General features: G+C 39.1%; 1 protein-coding gene across 4 annotated transcripts in view; it reads right to left on the bottom strand.

Moving 5' to 3' along the window:
• Nucleotides 1-24,758, bottom strand: part of ATP8A1 (ATPase phospholipid transporting 8A1) — a 191,980-nt gene that overhangs the window by 133,670 nt on the left and 33,552 nt on the right. For 2 of the 4 annotated variants that reach the window (XM_061584306.1, XM_061584304.1), the window contains exons 5-13: nt 23,561-23,606; nt 21,630-21,670; nt 17,890-17,963; nt 11,122-11,191; nt 8,960-9,087; nt 7,543-7,654; nt 6,750-6,915; nt 4,317-4,444; nt 2,879-2,956 (exon numbers count right to left, since the gene is read on the bottom strand). In XM_061584306.1, coding sequence (XP_061440290.1) covers nt 2,879-2,956; nt 4,317-4,444; nt 6,750-6,915; nt 7,543-7,654; nt 8,960-9,087; nt 11,122-11,191; nt 17,890-17,963; nt 21,630-21,670; nt 23,561-23,606 — 843 coding nt within the window. Of the gene's footprint in view, nt 1-2,878; nt 2,957-4,316; nt 4,445-6,749; nt 6,916-7,542; nt 7,655-8,959; nt 9,088-11,121; nt 11,192-16,703; nt 16,778-17,889; nt 17,964-21,629; nt 21,671-23,560; nt 23,607-24,758 lie in introns of those variants that run through there. The other 2 variants (XM_061584305.1, XM_061584307.1) reach the window with 2 other exon arrangements.

The raw sequence follows: 24,758 nt of genomic DNA on the forward strand, positions 1-24,758 counted from the left end.
CGTAAATTCCTCTTCCTTATTACGCTATTTTTGGCAGCATGATTCCTCTCTGATTGCTCTGTTACAGCATTGCTCACAGGGTTATCTGTATTTTTGGATTTGGCAACATGTTTCCTCCCTGATTGCTCTGCTACCGCATTGCTTAAAGCGCTTTGCTGCTGATTACTGGCTTCTCTTTGTGCTACCACAAGAGTGAATGGGCCACGCACTGACTGTGATGCTGTTTATTGTTGAGTCAAATGGCGGCTGCCTCTGTGTGCACTGCTGCGGCTTGTCTTTTTAACCATCTTGCCTGAGCAGGCTGTAGGCGCTACCGCACCAACTGTTCTTGCCGCTTTGTGCCCCAATTTTAATTTTTTTAGAGTGCTGTGTGGAGCCTTTGTTATGATCCTCAGGCATTTTGCCATTTATTATTATTGTTGAGATTTTTAATGTTTTAATGTATTTGTATGTTTTTATTTTGTACGTCGCCCAGAGTGGCTGGACAGCCAGTCAGATGGGCAACTAATAAATTTAATAAATAAATAATAATAATAAATAATAATTGGCAGGAGAGGTTTGTTTGTTGAAATACTGTTCTTTAAAAATGGAGGAATCAACCCAGTAAATTCATTAACTGTAAGGCCCCACACAGGAAAACTGTAAGGGGAATAAGTTAAACTCCTCAGCTAATCACCAGGGTAGTTAATTCAGGGAATCAAATATTTAGAATAATTACTTCTACAATAAATTAATTAATCAACAGACACAATGGACACTCAACAGTTACTCAGACACACACCAATTCATTAAAAAACTGTCTGAAACCCTCCATACACATTCACACACAATTAATTTACAACACTGAAGAATAATATAAACTTAAATAAGGATATAAGCTAGCCAGACTGAAGAGAAAGGCGAAATCAGTACTGCTCAAGCGAGGCAGGAAAAACGAACTAGCACTCCGTGGGAGGGGCTCGGTGACAGTTTGTTGAAGTGTCAACTCCTTCCTGCCTCAAGCACTAGCAAAGGAAGACAATACTTATTGGGGGTGTCCTGGTGCCCCGAAAGAAACACCTTTCTGGTGAGTAAAACGATTCCTTCTCTCCCTTCATCATGCTCCCAATTCAAATTCAAATGCTGTCACTTATTCCTTCCACAGATCTCTTGGAAACCTCCGTGGAGCCTCTCTTTGTTCTAGTGACCTCACAGTGCAAACAAAACAAAACAAAAGGCAAAACAAAAATAAAGAACCCAGCTGAAATCTGACTCTTGCTACAAAGGTAGGAAGCTATTTGATGATTCAGGAGAAGGTCCTTGGTCCTCTGTTTTCAAAAGAAGACTGCCTGTCAAACTTTGCAGGAGGGACATATCCCAATGCTAGCTGTCCTCTTCCCATTTGGGGGGAAAATCTAAATCTATATTTAAGTAACCTCTATTTTAACAATCCATTAGGTGTCAATAAATATAAATTCATACTCAACACAATTCAGAGCAACCAGTGCTCTCTTGGAGGTCACATGAGCACAAGCTTTCCCTATCAGTGAAGCATGAGGGCATATATGCCAATCTATGAATGTCCCTGATCCTCAGTACTAGGGCAAGTATTGGTATTGCTGTGCCAGCATTAAGAGGCTTCTACATCATTTGTGAATGCCATAGGAAAGTCTTTTTAAAAAAAAAATTGAAAGAGAAAACCCAAAAATAAAGAAATAACATGTGTAACATACAAATGAACAGTTGTATACAGAGCTAGATACAAGGCAAGGTATGCAAAACCCTTTACTAGTATGATAAGAGCCAACACACTATTCAACTGAGAGAACTCAAACAATGCTGGCTCCACACAGAAGCATGAGTCAATGGGTCGGACTGTCCATTTGTTCCCATTCACATAACTTAGGAATGGAAATCATAACACATCAAAGTGGTCATGCTTCATTTCTCTTCTGAGTACAAGATGATGCTGTATAAGCTGCTCTGATGATGCCATATCTCAAAACCTGGACCACCATCCCTTTACAATAAGACCTTCAGGAGATTTCTAATGCTTTGCAACCTCTATCCTGGCCGCTGCTAAGAGGAGGGAGACTAGTTCTTTGCACACAACAGATGGATTCAGATCAGCGTGTACAGCAAGCAAAGCCAGTCCTGGTTCAGGGGTTAAAGGTTGGTGCGCAATGCTAGAGATTTCCATGATCACCCAGTCCCCAAACACTCTCACTTTAGGGCATCCCCACCACATATGTAAAAATGACCCCCTCTCCCCACACCCATGCCAACAGAGGAGAGAACAAGCTATTAATTCTAGATAAACAAATAGGAGTCCAGTGCCATCTGAGTAAAGTCTTGAGAATGGCTTCCTGAACCCTGGCTGACAGAGTTTTCAATGGGGATTTGGTCCAAACTGCATCCCACCATACCACGTGAATTTGAATGCCCATGTCTTTTTTCCATAATGCACAAAGACTGGAAGTATCCCCCATCGAATATACACAAGCAATTTATACTTCTCAGAAGTGGACCAACTGAGAAGCGAATGCACAAATTTGCAAAGTTTGAAACCAGTTGATTCTACCATGGGAAAGTCTTTTATAAAGCAGGTGCACAAAGTCAACAGTAGTGCTTTCAGTGTCTACATTTTAAAGACATGTTTGTCTATAGACCAAAGTAGCATTGACTAACAAAAACCTAAACTGGTATGTCCATGAGAGAGATTTTAAGGATACATCTAACATACATATACTATGAGATCAGAGGAAAGTTTCAGGCTGTTTGCCTTCTAAGCAAAATATAGTTTTTGCAATCTAAAAACCTATCAATTGCTCACTAAAAGCTTTTAATAACTAATTTCCATGAAGTTCAAAATCATTCAAGATTAGGAAAAACAACCTACCTGGCCAAGTTCTTCATTAAGATTGGAGGTACGAGCCATAGCAGAAGTGTCTGTAGGTTCATAATGCATGTCAATATCCTAACAAAAGAAAAAGGCAGCTTTTAAAAAGCTGATGGCCCACAATTATTAAAGTTTCATTCTGCCTTTATGTCTATTATGTAAAAGTAATGTTTATTGTTGTCAGTGAGACTTATTTCATGTGGATACACCAATGCAGAATTCCGTAATGTATGCTGATATCACTTAGCAAAAAAGTCTACTAGGCATGCTCAAACCCTTGAGTGCCAAAGTAATTCTTTGAATCCTAGACTAGGGCTACAATCCAATACACACTTACCTGGGAGTAAGTCCCACTGAACCCAATGGAGCTTACTGAGTAGACATGTACTGGATTGCAGCCTAGACCTTGTTAATTTTTTACTTTGAGTGGCATACCCTCTTGTTCAACTGGAAACTGATTTTGATACTCCCTTCAGTTTAAAAGGAAGTTTGAAGATGTGGTATGGTGAGCTGTTCAAGAAAACCAAATCCAAACTCCCTTAGAGATATGTAACTAGCTACATGTTCCTTTGGTTCCATGTCTTATTACAAATGTTGCGTACTACATATTCAACCCACTTCTTCACTATTAGCTGTGGTTGACAAGTAAAGGCTGTTCACAAGTGCCCCCCCCAACATATAGCACATGAAGGGGATGGGGAAATGGCACTGCACCTGCTGGTTCTGCCCTCGATATCATCATGCTCTCAGCCCTGCCCTCAACCTCTGTGAGTTTAGCAGAATGTTGGCAAGGGCAACCCAGTAAGCATACAACTGTACATATGTAGACCCTTCTTACCCACTTATCAATGAACAAATGTTGGGTGCAGGGAAGGATGGCATGATATTGGGGATGGGGCCAGCAGACACAGTTCCCCTTCCACATGTTGTGTATATGCATGGAGAAGTTATCTGAATGCCATTACAGATGAACTTGTTTCATTACAAAATGTGTAAGCCAGCCTTAGATTCCATATTTGCATGACTGAATGTATTTGTTTCTTCAGATGCTAGAAGAACTAAGCAAGATTCTGTAAGTTGCTACATCAGCACAGTGATTCATAGTGGTGGGTTGAATTATACAAGAAAAACTGTATAAACTTGTAAACCAGAGAAGGGAAACCTATTGCCTTCCAGATGTTGTTGGACTCCAATTCCATGAGCCCCAGCCATCCAATGATCTGAAATGATGGAAACTGTAGTCCAGCAACATCTGGAGGGCCACAGGTTTCCCACCTCTGTTGTAAACTTTAGATTTTATTAAACTTGTTACCTTTTAATTAAATTTGAATTACTTTGATAAAACAAAGCTTTCTATAAGAAAAAGCTATATATAACATTTATTCTTGAAATCTCTTAATAAAAAGTCTGCAAATTGCATAATGCCATTCATATTTACCCAGTTTATGAAATATGCTTGGATAAATTTAACCACTTCTAGTGTAACTAACAAGCTGATTGGAATGAGATTATTGAAGAGAATTATAAAGGTCAGGAAATTCAGTCCAAAATTATTAGCTCCACCATCTGTTTTTTAAAAAAGAAAAAATGTAAGAAGATTATGTGCATACTTGAGGAAATTAACAGTAATACTTCAAAAAGTTTATGTATCAGCTGGCATTTTAAAAGTTTATTTTAAATTTTTAAAAGAAAAATTTAAACCAAGGGCATAATCCAACTTGCATTTATGCTTGGCTGAGGGGAGTTGGATGCAGTGGACCCCAGCTGAGCTGTCTGGGTCCCAGCTCAGTCAGGCTACGCTTGCGTTAAGTCCCTCAGCCTGGCTCAGTCAGGGCTCAGCTGGCTCAGCTGAGACTGGTGTAAATGAAGCCAACATAAGCTGGCGTTAAGTCCCCAAAAAGGGGCATTCCAGGAGCATTTCAGGGGAGGAGTCAAGGTGAGGGGATTTAGGTCACATCCAACTCGTGCTCAGAGTGCTGCTGCAGGTCCCAATTCAAGCAAAAGTTACACTGACAGAAGGTCAGTTGAAGAAAATAAATACAACAGAAATCAATGTAGAAGGCTTACTCTCCAGTAGAGGTATTAGGAAGAGCAGGCTTTTACCTTCTGGTCCCTGCACAAAGCTTCTGGCTGAGTTGGCGTTCAGCCATCCCAGAGGCTTCTGAATGGCAACTGAATGTGGCAGAACTTTACAGTGGCTTCTCTTGCACCGGCACTACTTACACCAGCTTCCCCTGAGTTGGATTGCTCTGCATGATTTCCTTGCCTCATCCATGGTCCCAACAAAATTGCCCCCTGGAGCCTGTTATTTGCCCTTGGGGGAAATTAGCTTGGGGTATGACGGCAAGAGAGGGCAAATTGCCCTGCATCCACACATGGCTGCCCCCACAACCTGTTGGCTTATATTCCCTAAGGTTAGTGTGACAAACAAGGTTGCACCTAAAAATATTCTCAGAGTCTTTGTAATTAGATGACAGTTGCACCTTCAGCCTTACTCTGTCCTGAAATCTTGCTGCTGTTCCTTGATCCTCAAAGTTATTAAGTACGTGAAAAGTGACCTAACCATTCCCAGTGTAGTTAGGTAAATAACATTACCATGCATGCATGGTTAAAAATAACTTACGCCATCCAGTAAAGCTGAATGTTGGAAGATTCAGGATAGACAAAAGGAAGTACTTCTACACTCAGCGCATAAATTATGGAATTCACTCTCATAAGAGGTAGTGATGGCCACCAACTTGGATGGCTTTAAAATATTAAGACAAATTCATGGAGGACAAAGTTATCCATGGCTAGTAGACATGATGACTATGTTTTATCTGCACTGTCTGAAGCAGTATGCCTCTAAATACCAGTTATTGGGAATCACATGTGAGGAGAGCACTGTAGCACTCAGGTCCCGCTTGCATCCAGCAGGCTCTTCTTATGTTCCTTTTGCATTCCATTAAAATAGATTTGCCTACTTTAGTGAATTGGCATTCATGATTATGAATTAATCTACCATTAAATACTACACACGAAATTATATAATACATTTATTATGTAGATATTTCATTAACTTAAACATGCTGTATTTTCTACTCAATGCTTTTGAGGGGAGGGGCAGGAGGAGGGCCCCAAGACTATGTAATATTGGGGAGGCATTGTTTGCTGTATTTTGATGCCTCCTAAAAACCTATTTTGTTTGTTTAGGCAAGCCTACCCTGAAATGCAACTTAATGATGTATATTAGCATTAAAACTGCTGATTTTATCTATATTTTAATAAACTGTATGTCTACTTGCATTTAAAGTTTGATTTTATGGGTATTTTTAAATGAATGTCTTATTTTATGTAAACCATTTATACATTTTTGTTGATTTAAGCAGTACATAAATCTTGTTAAATTTATGTTATACCACAGGCCTTAGGTTACCTCTCTGCAGTCCTGAATCTGCTAGTGGTGCCAATAACAACTTCCCTCCAATGGAAAATAGCAGCTTGGGGAAGAAATTTTCACTAGGACCATGGCATGGATAGAAATGAATAAACCCACCTTCCCCATGTGCTGTGGTTCTGTCCCCCTCCCTCTGCTGCTATTTCACCCACAAGAAATCAGAAACATGAAATGCAGTTATACTTATCATCTAACTTGGCCCTGAACTAAGCTGTTCTCTAGTTAATTTTTATAAGTTAGTGCAACTATATGTGCATACAATACTTGCCATTGATAAAAATACTTTGATGTAAAATCTTTATTCAGTATGAACAAAAATACTGGGCTTTTAAGTTAATAATGAAAGTATATAACATTTATTTATCTTATTTTATGAATACAAGATAATTTAAATATCACAGTGACATCAAAGAACCTCTTTCTTTTTGTACTTACAGTTTAAATTGACATACCAGTCCCTCTCCTCATGTTTTTTATTCCATATAGCTGAACCAATGGAACAAATTAAGGACATCACAATAAGAATGCAGAACAAAAACAGAATTTGTATATTTGTAATTCTTTCCACGTTGGATAGTTTAAGAGGTGGGCTTGTTGAGTTCTGTAGATGCAATACAAAGAGTTCATAAGTAAGAGAACACATGTACGTGTTATTTTTTAACTACATTTTCTGAAGATGGTTTTAGATATCAAAGACAATATGGCCTATCACACAAGTGTGAATACCATCATAAAGCAACATTTCACTTATACAGTACATTCTAATGAAGGCATACTACAACACAAAAGCATATATTTTGCTATGACACATGTGAAGTAACTTTTAACCATGAGTTTATAACTAGTAATAAAAGAAACCAAGAATTCCCTTGACATATTTCTAATAATGCAATTATATTTGTTGAATATGAGTGGTGACCAACATTTTTGACAAGTGTGCCCTGTCAAATTCACAGCATTAGGTGGTGTCACTCTTCTACAAATACAGTACAGCCTCCCATGATTTGTGATGAATTTGCCTTTAGGCTATTGAGTAGGCAACAATACTGCACTAGAGAGGAAGACAGTGATTATGTTTTAGGTATGACTCTACGCCACAGTCAAGCCCACGGACCTCCTGCTCGTGTCTGGGTACCTCATAAACACACAATCTGAAGTTGCTATAAGTAGTACCCATGAACTAGAACATCTAAACAAAAAATAAAGATTAATCACAATTATGACAAACCTGCATGAGTTTTGTATCATGCCCTGTATAGACAACTATTCCATGAACCCATTGTGTATTTCTTAGCTGAGCTCCACGGAGAAGAATTTGATCAGGTCCTAGTGGTACAGTGCTAAAATGAATATAATAAAGGTGAGTTAGGTTTTGTTTAAAGTAAAATACTAACTTGGAGAAACACTTAAATAATGTCTAGTAGCGGCTGGTGAGGTGCTGAAGGTGGGCACCACTGCTCTCCCAGCTTCCAAACATAGTGAATCACTGCCACTGACTGAGAGGGGGAGGTGTGGGAACTTGGTGCACAGAGGCAAATGCTCCTGCTGCTGTACTGGGCTCCCGTGCCTTGCTCCACCCCTAGGCAGTAGCAGCACCCCACTGCATTTGAAGCCAGGAGAGCAATGGTGCCCTACCCATGCTGCCTCACCAACTGCTACTGCCTATTTTGTTTTAATTTCTGACCCCTTTATTGTCTTGAGAAATCAGAGTAGAATAACAGAAGATGAGGGATGTCAAAAGAAATAATATATTCCCATTCCAGACACAGAACCCATAGGTTTGAAAAAGCACGCTGTGCTGAAGAACCCCTAGGCACCTTTATACCAAATGCAACTTTCTTAAGGTGTTAAGTTTGAGAGCTCAACAATGTAAGCTGTCTCCATGCAGACAAAGCCTGCCAAGTTTTAGAAAGATAGGTTCAGTGGTTCTCTTGCAAGGGCAGACTTCACCGTTTTGGGGTGGGGGAAATAAAAGAGATGTTCCCAAATGCATCGCAAGTTTTTAACAAAACAGAGTTAACTGTTAAGAGGACAGTCCTCTCTTTTCACTCTTTTGCTTTGCAGCCGCTGAAGGAATAGCTCTAATTTAGAGGTATGAGTAATATCCTGAGGTTCAGGATGTCACCATTGCTAAGAGGCTTTGCTTCATGCTCATAAAGTCTGAGTATGGTGTATCCTGAGCTTTTCTTATGCTTAACAAGCAAAATAAAAATAAGACAACATGCTCAAAAACATTGAGTTGTATTCATCTAAGTTCTACTCAGCGTAAACTTATTGAAATTTATGAAGCTAAGTTTGTCATATCTATTAACCTCAATGGGTCTACTGTGAGTAGGACTACCATGTAATACTATTGATTATCTTGAAACTAAAGATATATGGGCTCCTATGCTTGGAATAATAGTACTACGAAATCCAACAACTTCCCTGAAGAGAGATCCTTTAGCTAAAGATATATGGTAAGCAGGTTGTCCTCTGGGACAATAAAAACTCTTGTAAAGACTAACACCTTTTCTGTATATTTATAAAGTATAGATGACTTAATGCTTGTTCATTATATGCACTAAAATTCATTTCTATAATTTATATTCAAGTTTTTAATGGTAAGATGAAAATATACAATTCTTAATTAGATGTTTACATACCCATGTTCATTTAGTCTGATATTGCCAACAAAGTCATAAAGGTGCCTGTTTGGACTTTCACATTCAATTCTGCCTGAAAGTCCCATCAAGCTGTCAATGTCCTTTATATCTGATGTCAATGGCAAACCCTGTGTAAACACATTTTTATACAGTAAAACACAATAACCAAAATTTGTACAGTAAACAGCATTTAGGACAACAAGATTGCCTATACTATATACTGTTTCTACAATTTCTTGATCTATTATGTCTTTCAAACCCTTTCCCTTGTTTTATCTAGTAATCATCATTGTCATCATCATGAAATCTGGTAACCAGGGTTTGAGGAGTAATAATCATAATCATAATTCACTAATAGGCAAAAAAGCCTTGTGGGTTAAGAATGTATCTATAGCCAAGAGATATTTCTATCAAACTTTAAAAAGTAGGGAAATTGGGTAGCTATAGTGAATGCACCAGGGAAACAGGAGACCTAACCTCCTCTCTGAGATAGTGTACTGCCCATCAAATTTGTCAAAATGCAAACACAACTTGGGTTGGTCTTTCACAGTCCAATCCACTTCCTGTGTAGCTAGGAAGAATTTGGTAACGTGCCTCTGAGCAATGGTGAGGGGTGGCAACACCTGCAGAGATGCATCTCCAAAGATGGAGAATTACATTTTTGTATGCTTGTTGGTGTTCTTCTTACTTTGCTTCTTTCCTGTGTTTTTACAGAGAATCTAACCTAGAAAGTTACATTTCACTCATTATTCATCCTAGAAATCTGAGTCAAATTAATTTTTATTTTTTTCAAAGCCTTTTTATTGGTCAGTGTCATATGATGGTGAAGACAGCCTTTTGTGTTTCAAACTTGAGGTTATATTCTATTTCTATTTTGGGTGCATCAGCAGTTGAATCTGAAACCAAATCAAATAATAAATAAACTAAATCAAATAATAAATAAATAAATAAAATTGCAAACATATTTAAAGTGAGTATCTGAAGTAAATCAACTATCTTAATATTGTTGCTTCCTCCCTGATAAAACAAGATCAGCACAGTACATGTCTTCTTTCTGTTGTTTGGGCTGATTGCCACCACACACCACATGCTGAGAGGCACAAGTTACCAAATTCTTCCAAGCTACACAGGAAGTAGATTGGACTGTGAAAGACCAACCCAAATTGTGTTTGCATTTTTACTAATTTGTAGGGCAATACAATATCTCAGAGAGGAGGTCAGATTTTCTGCTCCCCTGGTGCATTCACCATAGCTGTTCAATTTCCCTGCTTTTAAAAGTTTGATAAAAATATTTGTTGGCTATAGGTACGTTTTTAAACCACAAGGTTTTTTTTTTGCCTGTTAGTGAATTGAGACTCAACTTCTGCTAATACATACCTAGGCTGCAATCCAATACCTGTCTACTCAGAAGTAAGGTCCATTGGGTTCAATGGGACTTATTCCCATGTAAATGTGCATTGGATTGCAGCCTTAATGTGTTAATTTTTCACTACTAAAATATGAGCAAGTTACACCCCAGCTTGTAAAAGAATGGTGTGGGTTATGAAATGGAATTAAAAGTCGCAATGGCTGGTACCTTTTGGATCTCATCAAAATCCCTTTCCCACACTATCAACAACTGGTGGCTAAACTGTACCATCTTATAAAAACACTAATAAGCTGAAACAAAAAATAAATATGAACTTGCTTTGCTTTTTAAAACATTCTAAATTGAGATTCTTAAAAATAATGAAGATCTTTAAAGCCATAAAATCTACATACTCTTTTACCAACAGAAGTTAGAAAAATAAAATGTACATAGCCTGATCCTGGGATACCTGTGTGAAATAGCTGGGAATGCATTTGCTGTTTCACAATAGGATTTTCCTATGGTATACACTCTCAGCTTCCACAGTGTAGATCATTGGGGGAGGGGGAATAAGGGTTAGAGTTATTTTCCCCAATGGAGACAAAAGTCAACATTCATTCACTGGTGTTCATGAACTAATCCAAAAGAATTGTATGCACACCTCTGGCAGTTCACTCACACACATACCACACGTTAACCTCTCTTTAACATACTAGGTATCTTATCTACCATTCATGGTCCATTAGTTAGAAGTAATACAGAAACAACACTTTTTACCAACATAAATATTTATAATTGATAGGGATCAACTGACCTGTCGGATTTTTAGATTAGTTTCACCATCTAAATTTGATGTTTCAATGTAACACATAGCTTGTGGTTCACTTATAGGAAAAAAAAGATTTATTTTTGTAAGTTAATCACTTTAGTATTTATATCTATTGAAATGCAATATCCTTTAATATGTTGTTTTTTAAATTAAACTGTCTGTAAAAAGCCATTCACATTTGCAGAAAATTATTACCAAAATATGACCTTTAATAACTAAACAACAAAGATGATTGATTTATACTGTCTTCACATATGTACTAAGTAGTGAGAATATTCCAGATTAAAAGAATTCCTTTGAAAAAGGTTGAACAAAAATGTTAGATAAATAAAAATATTTTAAAACATGTTAATGCTAAAATACACAGGATCACATAACACAAAACAATAAAACACTTTGCAGAGATAGGTATTCTTTTGCACTTTGCAATAATGCAACATGAAGCAATATGGAAATAACTTGCACAAGCAGAACAGTTATTCCAGTTGCAGTTTCACATTCTTCACTCAAACATCTTAGATACAGTCCTCACAGCCACAGGGAGGAGATCAGAAGTGTTTGCTACCTGCTTTAAACCTAACTAGATTTTATTACTACCTCTGAATTGGGGTAAACTCTGGTTCATCAAATTGAAGGGTGGGAAACCTCTGGCCCATGGGCCAATCATGGCTCACCAGACTTCCCCATTTGGCCTGCCAAGCCATTTTGGGCAAGCCATGCTCACCAGCCCTACACCTGATGTCATACAGGTAAGGGTAGGGATCGGCCCAAGCCTTTTTCTGTTACTTCCAAAACACCCCAGAACTAGTGCTAAACAGGATTGGCCTCCTCCCTGCATGGGCTTGGTCTGGGTGCGTGAGAAGACTGTCTTGTGCACCAAAACCCAGAGCTAAACAGAATTCATTCACACGCACACACAGAGCTGATGTGGAGGGCAATCCTGCTTGGTCTGGATATGTGTGTGAGCCCCCTGCAGGGATCTCTCTCATATACACATCCAAACCCAGTATTGCCCTCGACCCTACACTGGCTGATGCAAGGGGGGGCGCGATCCTGCTTGGTGTGCAAGAGAGCTCCTTGCACGCATTTCTTTTGTGCACCCGAACCCAGAGCTAAGCAGGATTGCCCCCATCTGTATCAGCTGATGCAAAGGAAGGGTGATCCTGCTTGGTCCAGGTGCATGACAGAGGTCCCTAAAGGAAACTCTCTTGCACATCTAAATCTGCTCAGTTTGGCTGTGCTTTCAACGCATGTAGCAGGCAGCAAGGGGGTGCTAAAAGTGTTTTTCCCCTTACGTTTAGCAGCACACTGCTGCCTGCTACATGCTTTGAAGTCCAGACTTCGGGACAACAAACCTTCATGTCATTTGTGACATCAGGTGATTGACTGGTATGCAGCCATGTCCACCTGTCAAATTTGGCCCACAAGGAAGATAAGGAACTGGCCCGTGGAACCAAAGAGGCTCTCCACCTCTGGTTTAAACTATGGTTTGTTTAAACCAGGGCTGTGGAGTCGGAGTTGGAGTCGGGAGCAATTTTAGGTGGAGTTGGAGTCGGTAGAAATGTACCGACTCCGACTTCGATTCCGACACCTTCATAAATGGCAAATGTATATTAACTAGTAGTAACAAATTTACTGTAGTAAAATGGTAGCACAAGGCATTTCATCACCACCACGTGAATCCAGAGCTTGGAAAAGTTACTTTTTAAAACTACAACTCCCATCAGCCCCAGAGATTGGGCTCGTTGTAGTTCAAAAAAGTAACTTTTCCAAGCTCTGGATTCACGTGGTGGTGATGAAATGCCTTGTGCTACCATTTTACTACAGTAAATGTGTTATTACTAGTTAATATACATTTGCCATTTATGAAGGAGTTGGACAGTAGAAAAATAGAGGAGTCGGAGTCGAAGGTCTGGCGTTCTGAGTCCACAGCCCTGGTTTAAACAAGCCAGGATCAAACTTTGGTTTTGAATAAAATTAGTGTAATGGCACCCACCATGTGGAAAATTCTCCCTTTAAAAATTATGCATGCACTGCTTGCTCAGGACACTCAACGTATGCTGAAGACCTATCAATTCACCAAAGCATTTCCTAATTTTTTACACTAATGGGTGTATATTAAAGTTTTTAAAAAGTTTTTAATGCTGTTTTGTCTTAATGTATTTTAAGATTTGTTTTTATGATGTTTTAAAGTGTTTTTAGTGCCTTGTTTGCCACCCTGGGCTCCTGCTGGAAGGAAGGGCGGGATACAAATTAAATAAATAAATAAATAAATAAATAATATTATTGGTCACTCTGGAAATTATCTGTTTTCTATTTACTATTATTATTGTATGATTTTACTATGTTGTACATTGTTTTGGAATTCCTAAATGTATATAACCCTTTTAAAATAAACATATTGATTCTGAAAGACTTATATTGGTAGCTTATTTGCTTCTGAGCCCAACTCAAGGTGCTGGTGCATACCTTCAAAGTCCTAAATGGCTCAGGACTCATACATGAAGGAAGCTATACTAGTTTGCCCATGCCTTACGAATCTCCAAGAGGGCTTTTCTCTGCATCGCATCATCACAGAATCATAGAGTTGGAAGGGGCCTATAAGGCCATCAAGTCCAACCCCCTGCTCAATGCAGGAATCCAAATTAAAGCATACTAAAACAGCTGGTATAGCACAGTGTGGAGGAGAGCCTGGCTGGGAGTCCAGAGTCTGTGAGTTCAAATCCCTGGTTGTGTCTCCTGGGTGTAAAGAGCCATCTAAAGATCACCCCCACAGTGAGTGGTTCAGGGGTTACATGCCCTGCCACCTGTGCAGCCGTGGGCAAGCTGTATAGTCCCAAGCAGCCCAGTTGCCCCCCAGCTGGCAGTTGCGGACAAGGAAGGGGCTGGCTTGTGTAGCTGTGGCAAGCTGAGCAGGCCCTAGCCAGCTGGGGAGGACTAGCCTCAAAGGGAGGCAATGATAAACCCCCTCTGAATACTGCTTAGCATTAAAAACTATTCATAGGGTAGCCGTAAGGCAGGATTGACTTGAAGGCAGTACATTTCCATTTTTTATTTTAAAGATAAAGCATATGTCAAGGGAAGTGCATTATACAGTCCAAATAATTACATGGAGAGTGTCTTTTCTGCGGTGGCAGTCTGCCTCTGGAATACCCTGCCATTAGCAGTGCCCTTAGCTAACAGTGTTATCATTTCAGCACCCAGTAAATACTTATTTATTGGCCCAGGCATTTTAAGGGTTTTACTGTCTAAGCTGCTCTGCTGCTTTGTTTTTAGCTGCCTCTAGCTATTCTAAAAATATATATATATTTATAATGTTATTGTATGGTTTGTTTTCATGATGTACTGTACCACCCTGGTATCTATTTAAAAATAAATGTTATTAATAAGGTTACAAATATTTTAATAATAATAAATACAGCACCATATCTTTTCCTAATACAGCCAAAAGCAGCTGTGGGGAGTGGCAGATTACTGGAAAAAAAAGCTACACATAATTAATCAAATTCTCAGGCAAGGAAAATAGTTTATTACACACAGAAGTCTTTTAATGCATAAACACCAAGTTCTTTGGATTACAATCATTAAAAAAAACATTAAATAAATATGTATTTCCACAGTTTAAGCTACTGTCTAAGCCTGTGCAAGGATACTCTTCTCTTATAATAAAAGTGACCACACATAGGCCTGGTTTGCATGTCACACTAAGCCAAACCTTGGCTTAGTGAGATTGCTCCATCTCCTGTAAAGGAGCAACAGTTCCTTTGCTCCTCCCCCATTGTTTTGTTGTCGTGCCATGCTGAGCTAAGGCAAGTTTTGGCTTAGTGTGTAATCTGAACCTGGGGTCATCATTTAGCTGTATCCAGATTTACCAGGAGCCAGAGTCTGATGCACATTACTATGGTTTATTCTTGGTTTACAACTTATTTATTTATTATTATTTATTTAACTTATGGCTAGTTTAGAAGAGCTAAACCATGAGACCTCAATATAGCAGCAAAAAGTACTGGGGAGGAGTAAAGGGGCTGTGAGCTCCACTCTGAGAGTCCACATGCTTTTGCAGTCATTCAAAACCAAGGTTTGGCTTAACGTGACACATGAATCAGGCCACAGACTGGGCTATGTGTGAGTAGCAACTCTGCCATTGAATTCAGATTCCAAAAATCTCACTTTTTCTAAGCAAGTTTCTTGTCATTTAGGTTGTTAAGAGAAGCTTGAAAGTAGAGGCAATGTCACATTTAATTTCAAAAGAAGAAGCTGAATATGATTTCAGCCATAAAACTACATCTTTTTAAATGATTACCAATATCAGTTCTAAAATTTTAAATTTTAAATATTACAGCTACGAAAAGAAGTAACTATCTCATAAAGATACCACTGGTTCTGAAGGTATATCTATGATTGTTATTTTGACATTGTTGTATTGTATCAAAATATTATTTAGTTGAATTGCAAAATATTTCCATTTGTAGACAATACATTTCTCAGTTTGATACCGATTACTTTTTTCTAGCCATCTTTTCTGTAAATGCAAATGACTGATTACTGCTTAGAATTTAGCCTATTTCAGTATACCAGTTAGATGATACATATTTATATTCTGCCATACTTCATGTGTTTTTATAAATACAAAGTAAGGTTGCAATCCTATGCACTGTGTGGATATAAGTAAGTTTACTTCTGAGTTAACATGCATAGCATTGGGCTGCATACAAGGCAACAGAAACATTAAAAATAAAGGAAACATGCTCCATTACAGCCATTCAGATCAAATGAGGCTTTCTGATTAGTGAAATCAAAATCAGATGCAATCACAGTACAAATACTTTCAAAATCTGAAGTATATCATGCAGTATTTCTATGAACAAAAATATGACTATTTCCCAACTGCATGCAGTACAAAATGTGCAACATTAAGTTTGTGCTGAGGGTCCTCTACAAATGTTAAAGTATGTCAACTGCTATTTTGGAGGTGTGATATCAAATTAATGAAAACAAGAGATTCTCTACAGCATGCATATAGATATTAGTTAACTTTAAATAGAATCTATTTAAAGAATCTGTTTAAATAGAATTCATTAAAAGTTTTAACTAATACAGGCAGCTGCACATTGAACCATTTCAAATAAACTTGTTTCCTTTATAATACAGTATTACTTAGTATGGTGTAAATACATCAACAGGAAGGCAATAAAAATTTCTTGGTTGTTCAAATATGCTTACATTTGTATTTGTTACAGTGCAATCCAATGCATGTTAACTCAAAAGTATGTCCCATGTGTTTCAATGGAGCGTGCACTGTAGTAAGCATGCAAAGGATTGCAGCCTTAACAGTCTTTAAGAACTCAAGTGAAGTTTAGCCCAAGTAAAACTTTCTTGCACTCCCATTTAGCCCGATTACTTTAGTGCAAGTAAAACTCTCTTGAACTCCCATTTTATTCGAATACTATAATTTCTAGAATTGAATTTCTGCATACAATTAACATGTAAATAGTTGGTGGCAAACATTCTTCTTTAGTATATGAGGACCCACATACACATTTATTCTGAAACTGGTTCATTCTAACCTTGAAGACAGACTGATGAGATCAGCAGGGAGATGTTCCCCATTGGTCACTTTCACTATTTCCCCTACTGCAACCTACATATCCCAATTTAAAAATGATTACAAGAGAACAAATAAAGGGGAGGGGAATCAAATGTACAAAAGACAAAAAGAGATAGAAAGTTGGAAATTACTATACAAAGCACGTTCATAAATGCTTGATGACTTTTTTTCAAAATCTATTTAAATTGGATCTAGGAAAATATGGTTACAATATTTACATATCAGAATTTAAATATTATTCAATAAACATATTTTTAGACACAAAGACTAACTCTAAGAAAAATTAACCCTGAAAATAGTTAAAATGTAAGCATCTGTTTATTGAAGATGTTCAGTTACTAAATCAGATACTGTAACATAGAATATTATATTTAGTCAGGGCAAAAAACTATAGATACTTATGGAGTTGCTTCTTCTGGTTTCCTTCCTAGATAAAGAACCCCAATACACTGGATCCATTAACAGCACATAACCATGACTACTAGAATTCATGGTTCTTCTGGCCTCCCAGGAGAGTATGCCCGTATTATATCAAGAAACTAAAATAAACATTAAATGTAAAAATAAAAATACCTGCCTGGGATTTTTAATCTTCTTTTAAGGCTATTAAAACATATTGAAACATTTATATCATTCATATAATGAGCTGATCAAATAGATTTTGAAAAAAAGTATGTCTTTTACATATTCAGTGTGGACTTGTAAATAAAGTTGTGCAAGGAAATAAAGATAAACAACCTCTATGATTAAATCTTTCAAATATTAAGTATAATATTTGCCATATTGATGTCATGAAGAAATGGGATTTTTTCATGTATGAAAACAATCACCTCAGAATAATCTCAATGCTTTTTAATCTTCCAAGAAGCAACTCTCAATATTAAAATATTTTTGTGCAAATAGCATCAAACACATTGGAAGCCCCTACTCTATAAATCCCTTTATCCATTCGTAATAGTTTTATTTATATTGTTTATATAGTTAATCCATATTTCAGTAATACATTATTTCAGTGCATTACATATAATTAGGAACAGAGGTAAAAAGTGCTTCTGTTTATTCTTTATTTCCTTGGAGCATTTATAAAATTAATGCAGGGTAGAGAAACCAGCCTCTACACAGGAAGCGTTGATGGGCATCTCTACCTTGATGAGAGTAGTACAGTATCAGCAGGTATATATTCTGTGCCTTTTAATAAAACTATATCTCCAACATCTACCTGAAAAGAAAACTAGGAATTGGTTAATAATCTGAGACTAACAAAACAGCTCTTTATCTTTTTACTATATTTAAATACACATTTCCTAATAAAACTGTTAAACTACTTACACTGGAATTTGCAAAGGTGTTTCCTAAAGTACCTGAATTTCAGTGCAATCAGTTGGAGGTGAAGTCTCATCTGTCTACAGTCTTCCTACACTTAACAAACTGGCCTGGCTTAGTGTGGTGCAGGAGTAAAAAAGATGAGGGAGGAGTAAAGCTACTACAGCTCATAGCATGGGTCTGGGTTCTGATGACACACTAAGCCAAACCTTGGTTTAGCTCAGTGCAGTACAGGAGTAAAAAATACCAGGGAGGAGCAAAGTGGCTATGAGCTCCTCTTTGAGAGACTGCAAACCACCCAGAGGCATGTACTAGAACAATTAATGCAATGTCCTATTCTAAGTGCGAGATGTAAGTGTTGTTGAACCGATTGGGAGCAGTGACCACAGTGCTATTAAATTAAACATACATGTAAATGGCCAATTGCCAAGAAAATCCAACACGGTCACATTTGACTTCAAAAGAGGAAACTTCACAAAAATGAGGGGATTGGTAAAAAGAAAGCTGAAAAACAAAGTCCAGAGGGTCACATCACTCGAAAATGCTTGGAAGTTGTTTAAAAACACTATATTAGAAGCTCAACTGGAGTGCATACCGCAGATCAGAAAAGGTACCGCCAGGGCCAAGAAGATGCCAGCATGGTTAACCAGCAAAGTCAAGGAAGCTCTTAGAGGCAAAAAGTCTTCTTTCAGAAAATGGAAGTCTTGTCCGAATGAAGAAAATAAAAAAGAACACAAACTCTGGCAAAAGAAATGCAAGAAGACAATAAGGGATGCTAAAAAAGAATTTGAGGAGCACATTGCTAAGAACATAAAAACCAACAACAAAAAATTCTATAAACACATTCAAAGCAGGAGACCATCTAGGGAGGCGATTGGACCCTTAGATGATAAGGGAGTCAAAGGTGTACTAAAGAACGATAAGGAGATTGCAGAGAAGCTAAATGAATTCTTTGCATCTGTCTTCACAGTGGAAGATATAGGGCAGATCCCTGAACCTGAACTAACATTTGCAGGAAGGGATTCTGAGGAACTGAGACAAATAGTGGTAACCAGAGAGGAAGTTCTAGGCTTAATGGACAATAAAACTGACAAATCACCGGGCCCGGATGGCATCCACCCGAGAGTTCTCAAAAAACTCAAATGTGACATTGCTGATCTGCTAACTAAAATATGTAACTTGTCCCTCGGGTCCTCCTCCGTGCCTGAGGACTGGAAAGTGGCAAATGTAACACCAATATTCAAAAAGGGATCCAGAGGGGATCCCGGAAATTACAGGCCAGTTAGCTTAACTTCTGTCCCTGGAAAACTGGTAGAAAGTATTATTAAAGCTAGATTAACTAAGCACATAGAAGAACAAGCCTTGCTGAAGCAGAGCCAGCATGGCTTCTGCAAGGGAAAGTCCTGTCTAAGTAATCTATTAGAATTCTTTGAGAGTGTCAACAAGCATATAGATAGAGGTGATCCAGTGGACATAGTGTACTTAGACTTTCAAAAAGCATTTGACAAGGTACCTCACTAAAGACTTCTGAGGAAGCTTAGCAGTCATGGAATAAGAGAGGTCCTCTTGTGGATAAGGAATTGGTTAAGAAGCAGAAAGCAGAGAGTAGGAATAAACGGACAGTTCTCCCAATGGAGGGCTGTAGAAAGTGGAGTCCCTCAAGGGTCGGTATTGGGACCTGTACTTTTCAACTTGTTCATTAATGACCTAGAATTAGGAGTGAGCAGTGAAGTGGCCAAGTTTGCTGACGACACTAAATTGTTCAGGGTTGTTAAAACAAAAAGGGATTGTGAAGAGCTCCAAAAAGATCTCTCCAAACTGAGTGAATGGGCGGAAAAATGGCAAATGCAATTCAATATAAACAAGTGTAAAATTATGCATATTGGAGCAAAAAATCTGAATTTCACATATACGCTCATGGGGTCTGAACTGGCGGTGACCGACCAGGAGAGAGACCTCGGGGTTGTAGTGGACAGCACGATGAAAATGTCGACCCAGTGTGCAGCAGCTGTGAAAAAGGCAAATTCCATGCTAGGGATAATTAGGAAAGGTATTGAAAATAAAACAGCCGATATCATAATGCCGTTGTATAAATCTATGGTGCGGCCGCATTTGGAATACTGTGTACAGTTCTGGTCGCCTCATCTCAAAAAGGATATTATAGAGTTGGAAAAGGTTCAGAAGAGGGCAACCAGAATGATCAAGGGGATGGAGCGACTCCCTTATGAGGAAAGGTTGCAGCATTTGGGGCTTTTTAGTTTAGAGAAAAGGCGGGTCAGAGGAGACATGATAGAAGTGTATAAAATTATGCATGGCATTGAGAAAGTGGATAGAGAAAAGTTCTTCTCCCTCTCTCATAATACTAGAACTCATGGACATTCAAAGAAGCTGAATGTTGGAAGATTCAGGACAGACAAAAGGAAGTACTTCTTTACTCAGCGCATAGTTAAACTATGGAATTTGCTCCCACAAGATGCAGTAATGGCCACCAGCTTGGACGGCTTTAAAAGAAGATTAGACAAATTCATGGAGGACAGGGCTATCAATGGCTACTAGCTGTGATGGCTGTGCTGTGCCACCCTAGTCAGAGGCAGCATGCTTCTGAAAACCAGTTGCCGGAAGCCTCAGGAGGGGAGAGTGTTCTTGCACTCGGGTCCTGCTTGCGGGCTTCCCCCAGGCACCTGGTTGGCCACTGTGAGAACAGGATGCTGGACTAGATGGGCCACTGGCCTGATCCAGCAGGCTCTTCTTATGTTCTTATGTTCTTAAGCAAGTGAGGCAAAGCCAGTAAAATCATTATTTTGATGTTTTGTTTGCACAACGTTGCATTGATACAAAGGGGAGGAGGCCACATTGACCACCTTTAGAATGAAACAAGGAACTTTTGGAAACCCATTCCACCACCCAAAGTCCTTGTGTGGCAGAGCAACATTGTGAAAGGGGTTCTTTAGAGTGCTTACAGAACAGTGCTGCTGGTTGCTGTTGCCCCTACACAGTGATAGGGCCCAGCTTACAGCATCAAGCAAGGGTACAGGTGTCTTTTTAAAGTGGAACTGGGAGCCTTGCACCAGATTCTATACTCTATTGCCTTTGCATAGAATTGCATGAAAATCTGTAGCTAATAAAGATATATTTTATATATTAAGTAGTATAGAATGGTCTCAAATAAATAAATGAGTAAATACATTTCACAGATAAAAGTATTTTCTTTTCTAATTAATTATATGTCCACTGTCGTATTTGTCCGTAGATCATGAAACAGAAATTACAACTAATGGCAGTTTAATCAAATAAAATCGATATGGCAAACATGATTTGGATTCAAAGGTGCCTTTCTATGGGCAGAAGGTGTCTTCTGCTCACAGAAGAGTTGTTGCACAAGAATACTGAAACAAAATTCTAAGTTCTTGCAAAAGCATAAAAATATGAAAACCCTACCTAGTGTAAAAAATCTTATGCAAAAAAATTCGAGAACAGCACTAGCAGATATTTTCCATCTGTTCAATTATTTGAATCTAATCCAATATTTACATTTTTATTCAAAATGCTAGAGATCACATACCTTTTCCCAGTGAACAATTTCCCAAGCTCCGTTTCTCAGTACTACAAAATTAAAATGAATAAAAACCACAAATGTTGATATCAAATAAAACCAAACGTTAGGCATGGTTTTAACAAAATGATTTACAAATACCTACAAAAAATGCATCACAACCACACAAGTTACGCCATTAATACAATCAGTCTTTTACTTAACTTGTGTGCCAACACAGAGACCATCCTTATTGAATAGAAAAGCTTTGGGTTAGAATTTGGTAATGTTTCTATCATCTATCATTTTTGGATCAAAATTCTCTTTCAAGAATGAAGAAAGCAATCCTACAGAGCAATCTGAAATCCAGATCTGCCAGCTGGAGGAGATTAAGATTGTATGGAACTGCAGAAAGCTCTGCAGGCACAGATCTATCATCACCAGTGTTCCTGCTAGCAGTATCCCGTGTCAAAATGGGTGGGCATTGGGGGGACAGGGGCCGTTCTTTACACAATGAGGCCCGAGGATCAGATTGCTCATCTACACCAGCCTAGAGGCAGATTAACTAATTTTCCCCACAATGGAACCGTGGGGGAGGGGGGGCTGAAAAACAACAACCACATGGGGGGAGGTAAGCCTGCCCTCACTTCTTGACTTGGCTGGCACAAGCCAGCAGGGGCTTGAAAGGGGTGGATTGTCCCTCATTTTGCTTCACTTCCCACCCCTCTCCAATTAGGACTATCAGAGCCGGTTCCAAAGGGCGGCCAGGTTGGGCACTGGCCTGAGGGCCCCCAGCTACAGGAGCCCCTGGGGGCTCCCCTTCTGAGATCCGTGGAACGAGCCACGCCACGGATAGCAAGACAAGAGATTCCGAGCCACCTGCTGCCGCCCGCCACCATCCCCCCTGCTTCACCTTCCTTTCTCTGCTGTTGTTTGCGGCTGTGCGCACTGAGTACGCAGTGTTCCCATCAATCAAGATGGCAGCTGAGGTTTCCGTAAGGGACTGAACCCTCTGCCGCCATCTTGGTTGATGGCAGCAATGCGCGTGCTGCGTGTCATCAACCAAGATGGCAGCAGAGGCTTCAGTCCCTTACGGAGACCTTGGCCGCCATCTTGATTGATGGCAACCCTGCACGCGCAGTGCACGCAGCCACAAACAACAGTGGAGAGAAGTAGGTGAAGCTGTGGGGATGGTGGCGGTGGGCGGTGGTGGCAGCGGGGGGCTCGGAAGCTCGTCTTGCGATCCACGGCGCAGCTCGTGCCACGGATTGTGCAAGGGGAGCAGAGGGGCCTGGGGCAGCCTGATGCCCAAGGGCCCCGGCATTCCTGGAGCCGGCCCTGAGGACTATACTCTTTGAGGTGCTGAATATCCTCAACCATATTTTAGAGCTGCCATTTGTGGCTTAAAATTCCTCAGCTTTCTAGGTACAACATTTATCATTTTATTTATTTGTTAAATTTATATCCCGCCCTTCCTCCCAGAAGGAGTCCAGGACGGCAAACAAAAACACTTAAAGCACTATAAAACATCTTAAAAACACAAGACCTTAAAACATATTAAAATAAAGCATCTTTAAAAACATGTTTAAAAGAGATGGCACCTGTCTAATATTTAAGGGGAGGGAATTCCGAAGTATCAGTACCACAATACTAAAGGTCCGCTTCCTAGTTTTGCGGAATGGACCTCCCGATAAGATGGTATCTGCTGGAGGCCCTCATCTGCAGAGCACAGTGACTGACTGGTTATATAAAGGGTAAGATGACATTTCAGGTATCCTGGTCCCAAGCTGCATAGGGCTTTGTACACCAACACTAGAACCTTGAACTTGGCCCAGTAATGACGTGATTCACGAATCGATATCTGCTTTCAAAAACTAGTCATAATAACGATGGAAGCCAGAAAATTTCACATGACTTAATTTTTCACTGTACATTAAAAAATTGCTTTGGAATGTTTTTACCTTGTATTTTCTTCTTGTTCACAGCATTATCAGCTTTATGCCTTTTCTGAAACAAAATTGTACAATGATAGAGACGACTATAATTAAGTTTCAAGACACTGTGCTATTTAAGTGGAAAAGAAACTACAACTGAAAATCATAATTTAGGGATCTGTGTCTGGGGGGTGTCCTTGACACACATTGGTCCATCTGCAGTAACACTACCACTAGATTCTTGCCCCATGGCAGGATTGGCAGCAGAAATATAAGCTCTGCACTCACTCTTCACTGACTAGACCAGGGGTGGGGAACCTCAGGCCCAGAGGTCAATTGTGGCCCTCTAGGACTCTCTCTCTGGCCCTTGGAACTCTCCCTGGGCCCCACACTTCCTCAGCCCCAGCCATGTCAGCCCACCAGGCACTACTGCCAATTACGCTTAATTCATTTGGCCTTAACACACAACAACGTATCCAGGACTGCAGCTTTTAAGAATTAGTAGCCTTTAATAATGCTCCCTTTTCTAGGAATTATGTCAATATGACTAAAAAAGCAAAGCCATATCATAGTCATGTAGAGTTATAGGAAGCCTTTGTAAATGTATAAAATAAATCAGGAAAGAGAGAAGGGTATACGAATACTGTCATAAGTGCATTTTGAAATAGAGAATCTGTTTAGTATCTTATTAGCTATTGCAAGATAGCATAACTTTAAAAAAGCAGAACTTGTAACCAGGAGTTCACTGATCTAGGCTGGCCTTAGCCAGCCAAATTTGTGCTTGCAACTATCCCTCCTCTTCTTTCAAGGGTCAATTACGATATCCTAAGCTTAGATTCCTCATCCTTCTTCTGAGCTTGGAGAAGGGAAGTGTGCTCCTAACCACTACACTAACTTGCAGTAGTTTAGAAAGCAAAATGATGGTGAGCTGACAAGCAGATTTGTGGAAACATTTATGTAACTTCTGCCTTAAAGCAAGCAAGAAAAAAAGAGTGTATGTCGTCTAAGTACAAGAGCACTTCCACACAGCAGCTTATTTTAGACTCGGTACTGCTCATGCATGCAAGTTTTGTGCAACATCCACCTAACACTCCTCATCAAAATGCCATCCCATTTCCCCCAACCCTTTTTATCCTAATTTACTGTTTCCATTGTTTTTTAATTTTAATTTAACAGATTTTCCACAGAAACAGTAAATCCGGATTAAATAAGAAAATAATGTGGG

This window comes from Rhineura floridana, chromosome 9 (assembly GCF_030035675.1).
Source record: "Rhineura floridana isolate rRhiFlo1 chromosome 9, rRhiFlo1.hap2, whole genome shotgun sequence".
NCBI lineage: Eukaryota > Metazoa > Chordata > Lepidosauria > Squamata > Rhineuridae > Rhineura > Rhineura floridana.